The sequence below is a fragment of the Cucurbita pepo genome, chromosome LG14 (genome assembly GCF_002806865.2).
Source record: "Cucurbita pepo subsp. pepo cultivar mu-cu-16 chromosome LG14, ASM280686v2, whole genome shotgun sequence".
In the NCBI taxonomy this organism is placed as follows: Eukaryota; Viridiplantae; Streptophyta; class Magnoliopsida; order Cucurbitales; family Cucurbitaceae; genus Cucurbita; species Cucurbita pepo.
In genome coordinates, this window is record NC_036651.1 from 517,367 (window position 1) to 531,927 (window position 14,561).

Consider the following 14,561-nt stretch of genomic DNA (forward strand, 5'->3'; position numbering starts at 1 on the left):
ATAATTTCTCAATCTCCATCTAAAGCCACACCCAGAGGAGTTCTCAACTTTCAATGTGTACATTAATATGTCACAACTGCACCCATGATCCTCATAAATGCACTGCCAACCATATTAATCACTTTGCTTTTGTTTTGTTTCCTTATAAAATCTAACATCTTTGGCCTTCTCTCCATACCCACACCTCTAATTTTTCTTTTTCATCCTCAACCCATTTCGCTGCCTCTGCTTTTTGTTCCATATCCATGGCGGGCGATCTCCCTGAAGTTGTGAAGAAAGAGGAGACAGGAGGATTGAAGGTGAAAATCACAGGCAAAACCCATGTCAAACCTGTCAAGAAACTCGACAGAAAAGAGTGCCAATTGGTCACATTTGACCTCCCTTATCTCGCCTTCTACTACAACCAAAAGCTCCTCCTCTACGGCGACAATGGCGGCGAGGTTCGCTTCCCTGAGATGGTGGAGAAGCTCAAGGATGGCCTCGAGACGGTTCTCGAGCCGTTTCATCAACTTGCTGGGAGGCTAGGCAAGGACAAGGATGGCGTTTTTAGAGTTGAGTATGACAATGATATGGAAGGTGTCGAAGTGGCCGAAGCTGTCGCCGACGATGTCTGCATAGCCGATTTGGTGGCGGAGGAAGGCACCGCCACTCTCAAGGAGCTTATTCCTTACAACGGGATACTCAACTTGGAAGGTCTCCAGAGGCCATTGATGGCTGTTCAGGTCAGAATTAAATTACTTCCATGCAGCTACTAAAACGTTTTTTTTTTTTTATAAAATAAGTGGGCCAGGGCCCACTTGTTCAACGATCCAAGCCCAGAGAAAAATAGTTGTAATTGGGCCATGGATCAGTCTCTAACGGCCCATTAACACCACATTCTGTTTTCGTCCAGCTAACCAAGCTTAAAGACGGAGTCGCGATGGGGTGCGCGTTCAATCACGCGGTACTTGATGGAACTGCCACGTGGCATTTCATGAGTTCATGGGCTGAGATCTGCCGTGGGGCCCAAGACATATCCGTCGCGCCATTTCTCGAGCGTACCAAAGCGCGCAACACGCGGGTGAAACTCGACATAACGCTTCCGCCGGAACCCGCCGCTGCCAACGGCGACTCGAAGGAAGCGGCGGCGGCGGCGCCACCGCTAAGGGAGAAGGTCTTCAAATTTACAGAAGCAGCCATCGACAAGATCAAGACAAAAGTGAACTCAACAAACCCTCCATCGGACGGCTCAAATCCATTCTCCACTTTCCAATCGCTCTCCGTCCATATATGGCGCCACGTCACCCAAGCCCGAAACCTAAAGCCAGAGGACATCACCGTGTTCACCGTTTTCGCCGACTGCCGCAAACGCGTCGATCCGCCAATGCCGGAGAGCTACTTCGGAAACCTAATCCAAGCCATATTCACCGGCACCGCCGCCGGGCTACTACTAATGAATCCGCCGGAATTCGGCGCCGGCGTGATCCAAAAGGCAATCGTTTCACACAATACGGCCGCGATCGATCAAAGAAACAAAGAATGGGAGAGCGCGCCGAAGATCTTCCAGTTCAAGGACGCGGGAATGAACTGCGTGGCGGTGGGGAGTTCGCCGAGATTTAAAGTGTACGATGTGGATTTCGGATGGGGAAAACCGGAGAGCGTGAGAAGTGGATGTAACAACAGATTCGACGGAATGATGTATCTGTACCAAGGGAAGGACGGAGGGAGGAGCATTGATGTGGAGATAAGCTTGGAGGAAGAAGCTATGGCGAGGCTGGAGAAGGACAAGGAGTTTCTCATGGAGAATTAGGGTTTCGCCGTGGTTGAATAAGTGGAAGACAAAATGGCAGTGGATGAAAATGGTGGGATTTTTAATTTCTTGGGGAAATTGCTTTTATATTGTTATTATGGGACTTTTTTTACTGCAGGCGGGGGGATGAAATCAAACTAATTATCCTCTTCTTTTTCTTCTTTTCTTATTGTGCTCGTTTAACCTTGTAATATCTATGCATATTTTTAATTATGGCATATTTGTTATTAAACTTTTGGATTATATATATATATATAGTCTTTCAAACGGCACGCCTTTCGAATAGGTGTGCTCCTGCCTCTTCCCTCTTTAGGGCTCATGTTTAAATCTGAATAGGTACAATCCAGTTCATACGATTACTCAGGGATGAACCCAATCTGAAATATGAACGAAAAGGAAAAGATTCATTGAACCGATCATGAGAATACCTGTTACAATACCTATCAGCCAAAAAGTAATCCTTCAAGTAGTCTCGATCATTTACTCTATTTCATCATGACCAGGTGAATAAGCGAGTTAAGTTCCAAGACACCCATAGAATCATTTCTCTCCTATGAGCTTCAAACGCTAACACATAATTTTCTAAATCGACCACCTAAAAGAAATACCCCTCCATCCAAAATCGATTCTAATAACTTTATTTTTCAGCTCCAGGACTTGGAGGTCCAGGAGCTGAGGCAGTCGACTCCTCCTGTTACAAGTTCATACATGTTAGAGTGATAGCGCATTTTTAAAACAAAGCTTATAAACACTAGGTTCATCCAAAAAGCTACCAAATACGACCAAAGTGATTGGTTTTAGTAATCTTAAGGTACTCTTCAGTGGTGTATGCTTTGCTTGCTGATGAAGAATTATCAGCTGTTTATATACATAAGAAAACAAGCTTTCATCATCGTATAATAGTCGAGGCTGACAGAATGATGATTCTATATCCCTAATGATTGAACCCAATCGTCTCATTCGTAGACACGATGCCCGACGACGAACCAAGGCTGATTACCAATATTCTTTTCCCCTTTGGCATTCTACTTTTTCTATGTAGCTTTGAAATCTTTCCCTAGAATACTACAAGTGCTGATAATAAATAAAAATATGGATGACAAATAAGTTAACCACTCACTTGGTTCAGCCATTGCAAAAGACTCTTCTGCTTTAGGAACAAAAGGTGGGTTTGAGAAGGTATCTGATTTGCTTGAATTGTATGAGCTTTCGACTGGACTCGAGATTTCATCGAGACCAATTTCTCGCTCAAGTGTGGTCTTGAATTCTCGAGAAACGTCCTACAGACATACATGAAGAGCAAAAACCACAATAAGGTCTTTAAGAAGTGATGCTGGAAAATCTCAAAAACCGAAATATGATTACCTGAAGTTCTCTTATAGTGGGTTGAAATGTACGTAAGGTCTTCCCCAAAGTCCGAGCAACCTGGCATATAGACAAGTAAACTAAATTCCAGTACAACGAAAGTACTTACTGTAACCTTTACAGCAAACCTGTCCAAATGGTTTTCAGGTCTTTGTAAAGACTTGGTAATCAATGTCATTTCGAGTTTTTTTTTATACGACACAAAGGGTCTTATTATATCCGAGATGCTCTCCATCAAAAACAAATTCCCTTTTGCTTGATGGGTGGGGTTAGGATAGTTAATGTGAGATCTTACATCGGTTAGAGAGGGGAACGAAACATTCCTTATAAGGGCGTGGAAACCTCTCCCTATTAGACGCGTTTTAAAACCATGAGGCTGACGGCAATATGTAACGGGCCAAAACAGACAATATCTGCTATCGGTGGACTTCGACTGTTACAAATGGTATTAGAGTTAAACACCGAGCAGTGTGCTAGTGAGGACGCTGGCTCCCAAGGGAGATGGATTATGAGATCTCACGTTGGTTGGAGGAATGAAACATTCCTTATAAGGTGTGGAAACCTCTCCCTAGTAGACGCGTTTTAAAACCGTGAGGTTGATGGGGATACATAACGGGCCAAAGCGGACAATATCTATTAGCAATGGGCTTAGGCTGTTAGAAATAGTATTAGAGCTACACACTAAGCGGTGTGCCAGTGAGGAAGCTAGCCCGTAAGGAGGGTGGATTGTTAGATCTCACATTGGTTGGAAAGGGGAACGAAAGATTCCTTTCAAGTTGTGGAAACCTATCCCTAGTAGAAGCATTTTAAAACCGTAAGGTTGACGGCGATACGTAATGGGTCAAAGCAGACAATATCAGCTAACGGTGGGCTTGGGCTGTTACAAATGGATTAGAGTAGACACTGAGCGGTGTGCCAGCGAGGACGCTAGCCCCCAAGGAGGGTGAATCGTGAGATCCCACATTGGTTGGAGAAGGAAATGAAACATTCCTTATAACGTGTGGAAACCTCTCCCTAGTATCGAAGGCCAAGCAATAACATTAGAAGCTACCCTTCTTGACATCAACAACAATACAACCTACAGATTCTCCACAGTGGCTCAAGACAATAAAGACTAGAGTATTAAGGTAAATGAAGTTTCATGCTGCTATTTCTAACTTTGATCAACAGCACAACTCCAAAGCCTAACAGATACCTTAAACGAGAATGAAATCTAATACTTCAATATTCAGGTTCCACAACAAGTTAAAATGTTTAAACAAAAGAACACATCTGATGCAGCCAAATATTTCCAAAATTTCAGTCATCTACATGATTTATACCACTCACCTCAGCAAGGCCCTTGGGACCAAAAACCAACAGAGCCACAACCCCAATAACCAATGCCTCCGGAGCTCCAACCCCAAACAAAGATGCAAAAACAGCCTTCCCCTTAGGAATTCTCTTCCTCCTCTCTACAACAACACCATTTTAGACAACATAACAAGAACAAAGATCAATAAACGTTTAATTCAAACAAATATGAACTATTAATTGAATCAATCATCAAAAAGCATATCCATACCGGGAAACCTTCCTCTGCTTGAAATATCCAAATGCTTTAAACCACTCCATGGGGAGAAAAGCCGGAGACGCAGAGGGAAATTACACAAGGAGAGACCAATTTTGGCGGTTTTGGGGTATAAGATGGGCGAGGAAGATGAAGATGAAGATGAAGAAGATGGGGAAAATGGGAACGTGGGAACTGGAAATTTGGAGGCCATGGTTATGGGAATTATTGGGCTAACATGGGGGCATTCTTGTCCAATTGTAATTAAAAGATTTTACTAAATAATAAATTTTAAATTATTTTTTATGTAAGTGGGCCGGGTATTGGGCTAACATGGGGCCCAAGTTCACTCTTCCAGACATTATAATGGCAGAGAGGCCCAATCTAGGTATAAATTTTAATAATTCAATTTATAATTATTTTTATTTTTTATTTTTGTCTCAAAACTTAGGGGTTCAAAGTCAAAATCAAGCATGTAAGATGTTAAATGTGATAAAACCATATAATATCTAGATAGATATATAGATATATATCAAATATTATATTAACACGTACATGAAAACTATAGTCTAAATTAAATGCTTCACATGGGCTGCCAATGTTGCCCCACCTTCCCAACTCCTATATTCAAGGTACGCATTATTTATTTATTTATTTATACCCCTACTTTGCAACTATATTAATTATACAAATATTTTATTAACGCATATCATACATATATATGCCATTTTTTTTTATTTATTTAAAAGGATTTTCGTCTAATTTTTCGAATTAAAGCTTAAAAATATTAGTGGAAAAAATGATTGAAGTGACTATTTAAATGGGGAAGAGGACAATTTAAAGGGAAACAAAAGAATGAGCTAAAAATAAATAAATAATTGTAGGCATGAAGGGAACACTCTAAACCAAACCTCCATAAGTACCTAAAAAATGGAGTCTCCTACATGCATCTCTACTTTTTTTTTTTTTTTTTCCTTTTATTATTATTATTTTTCTTTTAAAAATTAGACAGATGTCTTTAACGGCTCGTGTTTAGTTTTAGAAATTTTATATTTTATTATAAGCTTGTAGTTTATATAATTTATAAGCCGAAGTTATTAAAATAATAAGTCGAATAAGTCTCATAAATTTCAGTAACACCAAATGAATAAAAGCATATAATATTTTATAATATGTGACATTTAATTTAAATATTATAGGTCAGCCACCCACCTCCTTGATAACTCAAACATGTGGTATGCCGGTTTAGCTTTTGCAATGTGGGGCCTAGACCACACTAAGCCACCCCATAAGAGGGGTCAGTTTTGAGGAAAAATATCCAACTGTTCCACACTCTTAGTGGGCCCCACATAGATGAATTGGCCTAGTAAAAAATAAAAAAAAAAAAAAAAAAAAAAAACTTTTTTTTTTCATGTTCCCTTTTTTAGGGTTTCGGCTTTCATCTTTTTATTATTTTATAATAATAATGATAATAATAATAATAATAATAATAATAATAAATATACCTTTTCTTTTTTTAACTTGCCACACGTGTGGACATTGGTAAAGCCTAAAGGTAGCTACCAACACTTCACTTTTCCATTCCTCACCACAATCTAGTTTTAATGATATTCATCTTATTTTTCCAACTTTATGGACAAATTCATTATGGAAATAAAATAGTAATATTTATATGTTACCCAAGTTAATTATTTTTCACCATCTAGACTTAATCTTTCACGTTTTTACGTAAGCAATTCACAAATCTTACTATAACTCAATACGAGTTCAAATTTCTCCATCGAATTTTACACGTTTAGATTTGTAAGATCGAGAACCCAACATTCTTGATATGAGAGAAGGAACGAAGCAAGGAAAACTCTCCTTAACTGACGCATTTTAAAATTGTGAGACTGACAGCGATACGTAATGAACTAAAATGAGCAATATTTGCTAGCGGTGGGATTGGACTGTTACACTTAGGACCTTCATGAAAAAGACGAAACTCCGTGGGATGTTATTGATATTAAAAAGTGAAACATGTTAACTGTTAAGGAACAAAATGTTGGGAGAAAATAAAAGAATGAAGGTAGGTCAAGAATAAAGGTTAAAAAGTTAGGTGTCAATCAAAAGAGTATGAAAAAAAGGGCCTTTTTAGAGAGAGATAGAGAGAAAATGAGGGGAAGGAAGAAGTTGAGATATCATCATCATAAAGCAATTCAATAATGGGTATGAGAGAACCATTCGTGCAAGCTTAATCTAGAGAGAGAAAGTTTGAGGAAAAAAAGGAAAATAAATAAATAAATAAATAAATAATAATAAAAAGAAATAAAAAGTCACTTTCTTGACACCGAAAACCCATAATATGAAAGCAAGTGGATCTGCACACGTGCACTACATGGGGGGTAGGAAAAGGGGGTTATGCTTCCAAGTAAAAGTAACAATAAAAAAATAATATTAATGAATTGTAATTTTTTAATTAAAAAAATTATTCACTTTAAATTAAAATTACCCTCCTAATTGCTTATATTTACGTTGCTTGCACCTCTCCATTGATTCCATCACGTGCACTACTCGTGTCATCATCGTCAAATTCTATTTTAATATTTTAAATAGGTTAAAATTAATGTAAAAGATATATGGAAATTAAAATTTTGACGGTAAAATAAAATATTAAAGGGTTAAAAACATGTTTCGTTTTTATTTTAAGAATGATTTGAAATCACATTTAAACAATTTTAATGAATAATAATTTAGGAAAGAGTATGTGATGGCCCACAGAATGAGAGTCACATGGGTCACGTGCCGGGGAGTACAAATCGCATAAATGAGACCACAAGGAACTCACGAGTATCTCACGCACCTCCTTTTGCTGTTGGGGACCGGAATTTAAAGCCCACCCTTCTGCACTTATTTCCCTATGGCACATTATGTAATTTGTCGTAACTTCAAGGGCATTTATATCGGAGGCTCTTATGGTAATTTCCGCTCATAATTTTATTTTTTACAACTCAATAGTATTTCATTATGTGTATTATAAATTTTATGAATTTTCTAATTAAAAAACAGATAAAAAGGAATAAATATTTAAATGTGGGTCAACAAATAATGATGTGAGAGTGTGGTTTAAATTATATGAAATTGAAACAAATCTTTTTCCGACAACACCATCCGAAATTATGCGTATATTGAAATATCCCAAAAAAAGAAAATAAAACTTTAACATGTGCGAAATTACGAACAAGCCCTCATTCTCAAATAATTAAAATTACAAACATAATCCAAGGGTTGGAAATAATTTTAAACCAAGGTAAATCACTTGGTTTTAAAATTATTTACTCCTAGTTGGTTTATGAATAAATTGTGCCAGAATTTATTATTATTGTTTTTTTAAAAAGTAAATTTTAAGAGAATTTACCCACAATTACAACTGTCATCTTAAAAGACAGTTAATCTAGGTAACTCAAAGGTAAAAAAAAAAACTATATTTTTGTCCATATTTCTGAAGTGGGAGTACGATGATTTTGAAATTTCTTTTTATTAACCGCAGTAAAAAGTAAGAAAATCCCTCAATTTAAGGAGGATGTGAGTGTTATGAGAGAGAGAGAGAGAGAGAGAGAGAGAGAGAGAGAGAAATAATTAAGCTTTATGTATTGTGAGAGGAATATATATATTTTTTGTGATTAATGAAAATAATAGCAATTATGGAGTTATCATGGCGTTGCCATTAATAAATTATGATTATGAATAATTAAAGTGGGTCCCATGAGATGTGCTAAAAATTAAAAAATTGTGGAAACCAGAGGATAAATACCGGGCGAGCCACCCAACTCAGACTTTTTATTATATGTTTATTTATTTTGGTTATTATTTGTTATATATATTTTTTTGGTAATATATAAAATCAGAAAATTCAATCTCTCTCTTTCTTGGTCTGAGTTTTTCATTTCTTAGATCAAATCCAGAAGTGGTCTCTCTTCATTTTTTTGGCTGTCAAATCTCACTGGAGAGTAATTGATTTTGCTGGCGAGTTAGCGGCGTCGATTGATCGGAAATCACGGCGAACTTGTTGAAAGGTCCGGCGGCTGAGCTCTCTGGATTGGAAGAAACTGGGAATGGGAAGCATGAACAACAGCGTGGATACGGTTAATGCTGCTGCTACTGCGATCGTCTCCGCTGAGGCTCGAGTCCAGCCTCCGACACCTCCGGTAGGTAGTTTGTTTTTTTTTTTCTTCTTCTTTATTCTATTGTCTGGTTTTGTTTTGGAACTGAGAAAGTGCAGTAATTTGATTGAGAATGAAGTCTTTGATCTCGGTGTTGGTTTGCTGTTTTGAGTTTAGATGGGGAAAATCTCATCGAGGTCGGTGATCTGAACGAATTTCTTTGATTTGATAAAACTGTGTTGGTTACGCCTTTTTGGTTCTATATTCTAAGATTTTGATTTGGTACTCTCTGCTTCGCTTGCTGGTTGTTGATTGTGTTGCTTTTTTGTGAAGATGTTGAATGTTAGATTCACAACAGATTGTTGCTTAATTGCTCTAGCTGCTAGGTTGAGGATAAAGTAACTTGAAAGTTTTCTTTTAATTTGTTTTTAGAACAGAGAGTAAGGATAACATAAGGTTGTTCGGAAATTAATTTCAAGCGCGATTTGCCCGATTCTTTGCAATAACTTCACTCGAGATTTGGATTCATTCGGTGTAAGATTGTCAATATAAATGATCTTCTATCAATTTAGTTAGCGATCTTTTGTACTTTGCACCAGATTTGTTGAATTAGTTGTTTCTGATAAGAGATCTTGTAGCTTTGTACAGTATATTAATTAATTCGGCTCTTCTGAGCTTCAGTTTTTTCTCTCAAAGCTGAGCTTAGCCTGGGCTGAGAATTCTTTTAATGGGGACAGACAAAACTTTGCCTCTGTTTAAAGGAAGATTCCATGCTCCAGGTTCAGTTCTTGTCCATCATACGCGTCTTATTATGGACCAATTTACTGCCAAAATCTTTAGTATTAAGATTAAGAAGTCTTTTCAAGATCTAGATCATCTACCTGAATGGATGGCTCAAAACTGAGATATCGTAGAGTTAACTTTCATTTCTCCATGTTCTTAAAAAATTTCATGCCTGTTTATCTCTTTATGGAGAACTTTTCTGAAACCACTTGGCTTTGTTCTGTATGTACACAACTTGAATTATTTATTAATCAATTTGGCCTAGAAACATGAACAGTTTGGATTTTGAGAAGCTTGATTTTGAATTAATGAAGAAAGGTTTTCCCCATCCTCTTCCTTTCAGCCTATTCTCTATTGCCTGACATGAGAGGCGAGGAAGTAATGACATATTTTGTTAACATAGCATAATCGATGGCTATCAGCCTTTATAGAGCTCTATACCTACTGAAGTTCTTACATTTCCGAACAAGTGTTTTAATGCTGCTCTGATGGCTTGAAAACTGTATTTTAGCTAGAGTGGAATCGTTGTTCAGTTTCTTGTGGTTTTTTCATTTATATTCTCCTGTTATCTGACTTCAGAAACGAAGATGGGGGAGCTGCTGGAGTCTGTACTGGTGTTTTGGAAATGGTTCGCAGAAAAACAATAAGCGTATAGGTCATGCTGTGCTTGTTCCAGAACCTGCAGTATCTGGAGCTGTTGCCCCTGCTGTTGAGCATCGTACACCTTCAACCACCGTGGTATTGCCTTTCATAGCCCCTCCGTCTTCTCCTGCGTCTTTCCTCCAGTCCGAACCTCCATCAAATGCTCAATCTCCTGCTGGATTACTATCTTTAACTGCTCTTTCAGTCAATAACTACTCCCCAAATGAACCTGCATCCATTTTTGCAATAGGCCCTTACGCATATGATACCCAGTTGGTCTCACCTCCAGTCTTTTCTGCCTTCCCCACTGAACCATCGACTGCCCCTTTTACTCCTCCTCCTGAGTCTGTGCAATTGACCACACCCTCATCTCCTGAAGTACCATTTGCTAAATTGCTGACATCTTCTCTGAGCCATACTAATAAAAGTTTTGGGACTAACCAGAAGTTTGCACTTTCACATTGTGATTTCCAGCCTTATCAACCCTACCCAGGAAGCCCTGGTGCCCATCTTATATCACCTGGATCAGTAATTTCAAACTCTGGTACATCTTCTCCTTTTCCTGATAAACACCCCATTCTTGAGTTTCGCATGGCAGATGCTCCGAAGCTCTTGGGTCTCGAACATTTTACGACTCGCAAATGGATCTCAAGAATGGGTTCTGGATCTTTGACGCCAGATGGTACTGGTTTAGGTTCTAGGTTAGGTTCAGGAACTTTGACCCCTGATGGTATGGCTATGGGTTCGAGATTGGGATCTGGATCTGTGACGCCAAATGGTGTGAGGCAAGATTCAAGATTGGGTTCTGGAACCGTTACTCCTGATGGTTTGGGGCATGCCTTGCAAGATGGTCTACTGTTGGACAGCCAAATATCTGAGGTGGCTTCCCTTGCCAACTCAGAAACTGGATGTCAAAATGATGTGGCAAATCATAGGGTGTCATTTGAGTTGACTGGTGAAGATGTTGCGCGTTGTCTTGCAAACAAGTCAAAGCAAACAAGCATAAACTCTCAAAACAAAAACAAAGAATCGTCGAAAGAAGCTGAAAGTTGTGAGTTCTTTGACATCAAGACTTCCACAGCACCGGATAAAACTTCAGCAGAGGATGATCAATGCTACCAAAATCAACGAGCCGTAAATCTTGGTTCGTTCAAAGAGTTCAACTTTGACCAAACCAAAGGAGAAATACACAGCACAGCCTCCATTGGTGCAGAATGGTGGGCCAATGAAAAGGTGGCTGTGAAGGAAGCTAGTCCAGGCAACAACTGGACTTTCTTCCCAATGTTGCAACCTGGGGTCAGCTGATTTTGACATGGATGTCAACAGTAGAAAGAAAAGAAGAAGAAGAAACAACAACCCACCTTTTGAATGTACATTTGAATGTAATCATCCTTTGGAGATGCAACTTTTAGGACCTGTGATCTCAGATAACAGATGGAATGATTTGGAGGAAAAGAATGTTTTTCAAAGTTGCCTTGTGAAAACACTATTCAAATAGACAGCAGAAAGAAAGTAGTTATTAGGGATAACTAGTGTGGGTACTGAAGGAGCATTCTTTGTCATAGCTCAAGGAGTAGATCATTCATAATCATAGGATCTTTGAAGTGCTTTATTCTTTCTTGTCTTGTATAATAATAAGAAATTTCATTCTTCCCCAACAATGAAAACTTCCTTTCTGGAAAACTCCGGTGATTTTAGTTTACTTAGCTTCTTCACACGTCCACAGTGCTAAACATTTATCTTAATTTTAGAGTTCTAAGTCAGTTTTCTGCTCTTCTGCCTACAAAAACAACTCTCCCTTTGTGTTAGAATGGACCTTCTTCTGGGCTCAAGGCACGGAAAACTTCTGGGAAAAACAACTCTCCCTTTATGTTAGAATGGAGACAGCCCAAAGTTCATTTTGACAACTTCCAAGTCTATACAGGACAAGGCTGTTCTTTTGGGCTGTCCCCATCTAAACAGAAACTGCAAAGGACTTCCTTCTCAAGGCAGGGAATGAATAGTTGATCTAAAAAGGTATAAACAGTATTTTGATGCTGAATTATTGACTTTGGTTGATTTTGATCTCCATATTTTAACATGTCCATTTTTCATTCTTGTAGGTTTAAGAAGCGACTGTTTTGATCTCTAGAACAAAATAACCACTTTTTAAATAAGGATCCAAGTGGACGTACGAAAGTATACGACGTTAGAAAACGTCGAGACCTTAATGTGAAAGAGAGGAAAGTTCAGCTCAAAACAAGGGGACCCAGCTATGTCAAGAGAAACTGACAATTCAGCTACCTTGAGAAAGCCACATTTATAACATTCTTCTTCCCAAAACACCACACGGTTTACAGAGAAGGATAAAGGTCAATTGTGGAGGCAAATTGCGATTTAAAGCAATTGCAAGCAAACCCTATCCCGCTTCCACTTGCCCCAACAAACACTTCAGCCTGTTCACTGGCAGAGTGGGGCTTTTCCATTTAATTTTTCTGTCATCTCATAACTGCGTGACTTGGAGAATAGGCTCCATGTGAATCTTTCTTTCATACCTCCAGAAGCTACCGTGAAGAAACAACAACCCACCTTTTGAATGTACATTTGAATGTAATCATCCTTTGGAGATGCAACTTTTAGGACCTGTGATCTCAGATAACAGATGGAATGATTTGGAGGAAAAGAATGTTTTTCAAAGTTGCCTTGTGAAAACACTATTCAAATAGACAGCAGAAAGAAAGTAGTTATTAGGGATAACTAGTGTGGGTACTGAAGGAGCATTCTTTGTCATAGCTCAAGGAGTAGATCATTCATAATCATAGGATCTTTGAAGTGCTTTATTCTTTCTTGTCTTGTATAATAATAAGAAATTTCATTCTTCCCCAACAATGAAAACTTCCTTTCTGGAAAACTCCGGTGATTTTAGTTTACTTAGCTTCTTCACACGTCCACAGTGCTAAACATTTATCTTAATTTTAGAGTTCTAAGTCAGTTTTCTGCTCTTCTGCCTACAAAAACAACTCTCCCTTTGTGTTAGAATGGACCTTCTTCTGGGCTCAAGGCACGGAAAACTTCTGGGAAAAACAACTCTCCCTTTATGTTAGAATGGAGACAGCCCAAAGTTCATTTTGACAACTTCCAAGTCTATACAGGACAAGGCTGTTCTTTTGGGCTGTCCCCATCTAAACAGAAACTGCAAAGGACTTCCTTCTCAAGGCAGGGAATGAATAGTTGATCTAAAAAGGTATAAACAGTATTTTGATGCTGAATTATTGACTTTGGTTGATTTTGATCTCCATATTTTAACATGTCCATTTTTCATTCTTGTAGGTTTAAGAAGCGACTGTTTTGATCTCTAGAACAAAATAACCACTTTTTAAATAAGGATCCAAGTGGACGTACGAAAGTATACGACGTTAGAAAACGTCGAGACCTTAATGTGAAAGAGAGGAAAGTTCAGCTCAAAACAAGGGGACCCAGCTATGTCAAGAGAAACTGACAATTCAGCTACCTTGAGAAAGCCACATTTATAACATTCTTCTTCCCAAAACACCACACGGTTTACAGAGAAGGATAAAGGTCAATTGTGGAGGCAAATTGCGATTTAAAGCAATTGCAAGCAAACCCTATCCCGCTTCCACTTGCCCCAACAAACACTTCAGCCTGTTCACTGGCAGAGTGGGGCTTTTCCATTTAATTTTTCTGTCATCTCATAACTGCGTGACTTGGAGAATAGGCTCCATGTGAATCTTTCTTTCATACCTCCAGAAGCTACCGCCTTTGTCACATTATATTTTCATAAAGATGGAAGTTGAATGTTACCATCATTAAAAAGAATGTTGAACGAACTTTAGAGGTTCGTGTCTATATTGTCTATCACAACTTTCGAGCTTTAACGCGTGTATAATTAGTTCTTAAACTTTCCTTTGTAGGTACATGTGAACTATAATGGTGTCTAACAAGTTGGAGGGTATCACTATTTTAATGATTTATATATTTAGCCAAGTAGTTAGTAGTATACTATTCAAGGTATGGTAGCTCTTCTTGGCGGTTGAGTTTAGGCAGCTAGTGATATGGAATTCATGTGCAGTCGGAGGTTCCTCGGGGTTGTCTTGTTCTTGCTCTTAGGAGCAGGCTACCTTATTTAAGTAACTGGTATTTGAGTCAGGTTTGTAACCTCGACTAGCTATGCTCGTCTCCTTTGAGACTAGATATCTTGAGTAGGTGCTAAGTGATAACACGATAGAGTCTAATACCTGTCCAAATTTTTTTTTTTTTTTTTTTTTTTTTTTTTTTTTTTTTTTTTTTTTTT

The 14,561-nt window shown here is 38.3% G+C and overlaps 3 protein-coding genes across 8 annotated transcripts; 2 read left to right on the plus strand and 1 right to left on the minus strand.

The window, feature by feature from the left end:
* Positions 1 to 81: 81 nt before the first annotated feature.
* Positions 82 to 2,021, plus strand: LOC111810080 (BAHD acyltransferase DCR). Its single transcript, XM_023696644.1, has 2 exons — positions 82 to 722; positions 893 to 2,021. The coding sequence occupies exons 1-2, from the start codon at positions 246 to 248 to the stop codon at positions 1,787 to 1,789; spliced, it is 1,374 nt and encodes a 457-aa protein (XP_023552412.1). The 5' UTR covers positions 82 to 245; the 3' UTR covers positions 1,790 to 2,021.
* A 34-nt stretch (positions 2,022 to 2,055) lies between these two features.
* LOC111810081 (sec-independent protein translocase protein TATB, chloroplastic-like) lies at positions 2,056 to 4,928 on the minus strand. Of its 5 annotated transcripts, XM_023696645.1 has the most exons (6): positions 4,719 to 4,928; positions 4,484 to 4,608; positions 3,155 to 3,214; positions 2,910 to 3,069; positions 2,449 to 2,480; positions 2,168 to 2,415 (listed from the first exon to the last, which is right to left on the minus strand). In XM_023696645.1, exons 1-6 carry the CDS (start codon positions 4,915 to 4,917, stop codon positions 2,350 to 2,352), a joined length of 642 nt encoding a protein of 213 aa, XP_023552413.1. In that variant the 5' UTR covers positions 4,918 to 4,928; the 3' UTR covers positions 2,168 to 2,349. The 5 variants fall into 5 exon arrangements, with proteins under 5 accessions (XP_023552417.1, XP_023552413.1, XP_023552416.1 ...); XM_023696649.1 differs by lacking the exons at positions 2,168 to 2,415; positions 2,449 to 2,480 and adding an exon at positions 2,056 to 2,166; XM_023696648.1 differs by having other exon boundaries at positions 2,168 to 2,480.
* Positions 4,929 to 8,571: 3,643 nt separating this feature from the next.
* LOC111810082 lies at positions 8,572 to 13,160 on the plus strand. Of its 2 annotated transcripts, XR_002817364.1 has the most exons (3): positions 8,572 to 8,890; positions 10,208 to 11,669; positions 12,877 to 13,160. XR_002817364.1 is itself a non-coding variant. In XM_023696650.1 (2 exons), the coding sequence occupies exons 1-2, from the start codon at positions 8,798 to 8,800 to the stop codon at positions 11,573 to 11,575; spliced, it is 1,461 nt and encodes a 486-aa protein (XP_023552418.1). In that variant the 5' UTR covers positions 8,572 to 8,797; the 3' UTR covers positions 11,576 to 11,978. The 2 variants fall into 2 exon arrangements, 1 of the variants encoding a protein (XP_023552418.1); XM_023696650.1 differs by lacking the exon at positions 12,877 to 13,160 and having other exon boundaries at positions 10,208 to 11,978.
* Positions 13,161 to 14,561: the final 1,401 nt, after the last annotated feature.